The sequence below is a fragment of the Scophthalmus maximus genome, chromosome 7 (assembly GCF_022379125.1).
Source record: "Scophthalmus maximus strain ysfricsl-2021 chromosome 7, ASM2237912v1, whole genome shotgun sequence".
NCBI lineage: Eukaryota > Metazoa > Chordata > Actinopteri > Pleuronectiformes > Scophthalmidae > Scophthalmus > Scophthalmus maximus.
In genome coordinates this window covers 26,817,501-26,822,500 of record NC_061521.1, presented here as the reverse complement: position 1 = coordinate 26,822,500, position 5,000 = coordinate 26,817,501, and the positions used below count along the sequence as shown (strand labels likewise).

The 5,000-nt window shown below is 52.3% G+C and overlaps 1 protein-coding gene across 10 annotated transcripts in view; it reads left to right on the top strand.

The window, feature by feature from the left end:
- LOC118314791 (diacylglycerol kinase zeta-like) overlaps positions 1–5,000 on the top strand; it is a 23,190-nt gene that overhangs the window by 17,575 nt on the left and 615 nt on the right. For all 10 annotated transcript variants that reach the window (XM_047333485.1, XM_047333480.1, XM_047333484.1 and 7 more), the window contains 11 exons: positions 206–261; positions 351–413; positions 689–762; positions 846–957; positions 2,165–2,364; positions 2,459–2,559; positions 2,675–2,787; positions 2,894–2,963; positions 3,364–3,404; positions 3,529–3,707; positions 4,331–5,000. The exon at positions 4,331–5,000 is cut by the window's right edge and continues 615 nt beyond it. In XM_047333485.1, the coding sequence (XP_047189441.1) occupies positions 206–261; positions 351–413; positions 689–762; positions 846–957; positions 2,165–2,364; positions 2,459–2,559; positions 2,675–2,787; positions 2,894–2,963; positions 3,364–3,404; positions 3,529–3,707; positions 4,331–4,499 (1,178 nt within the window). In that variant the 3' untranslated portion in view covers positions 4,500–5,000. The remainder of the gene's footprint in view (positions 1–205; positions 262–350; positions 414–688; positions 763–845; positions 958–2,164; positions 2,365–2,458; positions 2,560–2,674; positions 2,788–2,893; positions 2,964–3,363; positions 3,405–3,528; positions 3,708–4,330) is intronic.

Genomic DNA, 5,000 nt, shown 5'->3' with positions numbered 1-5,000 from the left:
ACTGAATCTGAACTTGTTAAATCCAGATGTTTGAACCAGGTCAAACCAAACTTTCCTCCAACATTTCCGATTTAAAAAAACATTCAAACAGTTTGAGTTGGACGCCTGACTCCTCCCACATCTGTCCTGTCTCACACGACCTTCAGCCAAATATAAAACTCATCTCCTGACTCTCGTCTTGTCTTTGGTTGATTCTGTGTTTCAGAAGCGAATCCAGAGAAGTTCAACAGCCGCTTCAGGAACAAGATGTTCTACGCAGGAGTGAGTGTCCTCACACTGATCTTTGTAATCCAGGTCACGTTGGATTTGTCTAATGTGTGTGTGTGTGTGTGTGTGTGTGTTTGTTTCAGACAGCCTTCTCAGATTTCCTGAGCGGGAGTTCGAAGGACCTCGCCAAGCACATCAGTGTGGTGGTGAGTGGAGGCAGTAGTTTTTAAAGTATCACTGTTGCTACGGTTACGCCAGGCGTCCACACGATCCTGAGGTTTTCCAGACTCTTCCTGAATCTGAGACTCTGGACACGCTGGTCCAGATCCACGCTGACGCTTCTCCGAGTTCCATCCTCCACCAAGTTTACTGGAAACCTGTTCAGGAAACAGGAAGTTAAACTAACTTCAGTCATTTCTCTTCCGTTCCCATGAACTGGACCAACACCTGATGACACCTCACCTGGACTCCGCCCCCTCAGTGTGACGGCACCGACCTTACCGCCAAAGTCCAGGAGCTGAAGCTACAGTGTCTCCTCTTCCTCAACATCCCCCGGTACGGTGAGCAGAGAGCGCCCTCTGGTGATCTTTCACCTTTTATCACTCTCCTCTAACAGACAGTGTGTGTGTGTGCTGCAGGTACTGTGCTGGCACTATGCCCTGGGGTCACCCTAGCGAGCATCAAGACTTTGAACCTCAGCGTCTCGACGACGGCTGTATCGAGGTCATCGGCTTCACCATGACTTCTCTGGTGAGTCACAACAGACCACATCAGACCACGTCAGACCTCATTAGACCTCATCAGACCACATCAGACCTCATCAGAGAACGTCAGACCACACCAGACCATGTCAGACCTCATTAGACCTCATCAGACCACATCAGACCACGTTAGATCTCATCAGACCACGTCAGACCTCATTAGACCTCATCCGACCACACCACATCAGACCACATCAGACCACATCAGACCTCATTAGACCTCATCAGACCACATCAAACCACGTCAGACCTCATTAGACCTCATTAGACCATGTCAGATAACGTTAGGCCACGTCAGACCACGTCAGACCTCATTAGACCATGTCAGATAACGTTAGACCACGTCAGACCACGTCAGACCGCATTAGAACTCATTAGACCTCATTAGACCATATCAGATAACGTTAGGCCACGTCAGACCACGTCAGACCTCATTAGACCTCATTAGACCATGTCAGATAACTAGGACCACGTCAGACCTCATTACACCTCATTAGACCATGTCAGATAACGTCAGACCACGTCAGACCACGTCAGACCACGTCAGACCTCATCAGACCACATCAGACCACATCAGACCACGTCAGACCTCATTAGACCTCATCAGACCACGTCAGACCTCATCAGACCACGTCAGCCCTTATTAGACCTCATTAGACCACATCAGACCACGTCAGACCACGTCAGACCACATCAGACCACATCAGACCACATCAGACCACGTCAGACCTCATTAGACCTCATCAGACCACGTCAGACATCATCAGACCACGTCAGCCCTTATTAGACCTCATCAGACCACATCAGACCACATCAGACCTCACCAGACCTCATCAGACCACGTTAGACCATGTCAGATCACGTTAGACCTCGCCAGACCACATCAGACCACGTCAGACCACGTCAGACCACGTCAGACCTCATTATACCTCATCAGACAACATCAGACCACGTCAGATCACGTCAGATAAAGTTAGACCACGTCAGACCACGTCAGATCACGTCAGATAACGTTAGACCACGTCAGACCACGTCAGATAACGTCAGACCACGTCAGACCACGTCAGACCTCATTATACCTCATCAGACAACATCAGACCACGTCAGATTGTGTCAGATAACGTTAGACCGCGTCAGACCACGTCAGACCAGGGTAGACTACGTCAGACAACGTCAGACCTGTCTTCTGTGTCCAGGCCACGCTGCAGGTCGGGGGTCACGGCGAGCGTCTGCAGCAGTGTAAGGAAGTGACCCTCACCACCTACAAGTCGATCCCGATGCAGGTGGATGGAGAACCGTGTAAACTGGCTCCGTCCGTGATCCACATCAGTCTGAGGAACCAGGCTAACATGGTGCAGAAGGCCAAGAGGAGGATCTCCATGCCCCACCTCAACGAGTACGACCCAGACCCCCCCCCCCGCCCACTGACCTGAAGTCAGAGTCCGATGTCGTGACCTGGTGTGTGTGTGTGTGTGTGTGTGTGTGTGCAGCCAGCAGCCCGTCCATCAGAAGCTGCAGATCCGGGTGAACAGGATCAGCATGGCGGCGTACGAAGCTCTGCACTACGACAAGGAGCAGCTGCGGGAAGCCTGTGAGTGACTGGCGCCGTCCGGGTCACGTGACATCACGCTCGTTGAGCCAAAACGAAGCTCCTGTCGTCAGCTGATCTCTGACAGGAAGTGACTCATCTGTGTGTCTTTGTGCAGCGACGCCGCTCGGAGTGATCACCGTCCCTGGGGACAGCGACCTGGAGACCTGCCGCCTGCTCATCCAGCGTCTGCAGGAGAACCTCGAGTCAGACCACCAACATATATCCTGGGTTCGTTGAACTCCCTTCGTGGTCCAGGACCCAGAGATCCAGATGTTCTGTTGTTCTTCAGTGTCGTGTCCGTTTTCACGTCTCGTCCTTCGTCGTCTTCTTTCAGGGCCGAGACGCCACGAAGGGAGCGAGTCCGTCTTCACAGAAACTCTCCATGAAGTGGTGTTTCCTCGACTGTGAGTCCAGACCAGACCCTCAGACCCTCAGACCCTCAGACCCTCAGAACCTCAGAACCTCAGACCCTCAGACCCTCAGAACCCCAGACCCTCAGAACCTTAGACCCTCAGACCCTCACAACCTCACAACCTCACAACCTCACAACCTCAGAACCTCAGAACCTCAGAACCTTAGACCCTCAAACCTCACAACCTCACAACCTCACAACCTCAGACCCTCAGACCCTCAGAACCTCAGAACCTTAGACCCTCAGACCCTCAGACCCTCACAACCTCACAACCTCAGACCCTCAGAACCTCAGACCCTCAGACCCTCACAACCTCACAACCTCAGACCCTCAGACCCTCAGAACCTCACAACCTCAGAACCTCACCTGTGTCTTTGTTCTTCTTCCTTCAGGTACGACCGCCGACCGGTTCTACAGGATCGACCGAGCTCAGGTTAGACTCCACTATTCAACTCCTTTATGAAAACAACGTAGTGTCTGTGGTGTCTGTGATGTCTGTGGTCTCATATGAATGAATAAACAGACAAGTTGAGGATGTTCTGCTGGTTCTCCTCCAGGAGCACCTGAACTACGTGACGGAGATCTCTCAGGAGGAGCTGTACGTCCTGGACCCGGAGCTGGTCCTGGACCCGGAGCTGGTCCTGGAGGAGACGGTGGGCCCCTCCCCCGGGTCGGAGCTGGTGGACCAGCAGAGACCGTTCACCCTGCCAAGCTGCCTGACCTCCCCCACACCCAGGTGAGAGAGGTGGGGCAGGGGGAGGGACAGGGGGCGGGTAGGAGGCGGGGCATGAGGCTGTGTCCAATCAGCAGCTTGTGATGGTAACAACAGGTCATTTCCTCAGTGTGATCTGACGCCTCCTGCTGGTCAGATGGGGTGATGCTTCCTCCTCGTTTACGAAAACTGTTTATCAGTAAATCAATCACAAATTGAAGGTCTGTCTGTGTGACTGACTCTATGTCTGTCTGTCTGAGTCAGTCAGTCAGTCAGTCAGTCAGTCAGTCAGTCTGTCTGTCTGTCTGATTGACTATGTCTGTCTGTCAGTCTGTCTGTCTGTCTGTCTGACTGACTCTATGTCTGTCTGTCTGTCTGTCTGTCTGTCTGTCTGACTGACTCTATGTCTGTCTGTCTGTCTGACTGTCTGTGTGTTTCAGGGTGACAGATCCTGTGACAGTTCTGTGACTGAGGCTTTGTGTATACATATACATATACATATACATATACATATATATATATATATATTATAAATATTTATATTGATATATATTTTATAATCATATGATGATGAATATGCTCTATCATTTATTTTCTATCATTATAATAAGTGTTCTAAAGTTTCCTCTGCGTCTCGTTTCTCTGAGTTCTTCGTCTGCTGCGTCACATGACCCTGAAGGTGAGACGCCGCCTGTCTGTCTGCTTCTGGGTGAGACGCCTGAACAACGAGCTGAAAAGGTCGATGATCAGGAAGTGACGGAATATCTGAAGAGCAGTCAAATTCACCACAGAGACGACCATGAGACAGCTGTCTGACCCCCAACCTGTCTGTCTGACCTCCAGTCTGTGTCTGACACCCAACCTGTCTGACCCCAAGCCTGTCTGTCTTGGCCCCCACCCTTTCTGACCCCCAACCTATCTGTCCTCCAGCCTGTCTGACCCCCAGCCTGTCTGTCCTCCAGCCTGTCTGACCCCCGGCCTGTCTGACCCCCAGCCTGTCTATCCTCCAACCTGTCTGACACCCAAACTGTCTGATCCCAAGCCTGTCTGTCTGACCCCCAACCTGTCTGTCCTCCAGCCTGTCTGACTCGTCCTGCCTGTCTGACCCCCAACCTGTCTGACCCCCAGCCTGTCTGACTCCCAACCTGTCTGTCCTCCAGCCTGTCTGACCCCCAGCCTGTCTATCCTCCAGGCTGTCTGACCCCCAGCCTGTCTATCCTCCAGCCTGTCTGTCCTCCTGCCTGTCTGACCCCCAGCCTGTCTGACTCCCAACCTGTCTGTCCTCCAGCCTGTCTGACCCCCAACCTGTCTGTCCTC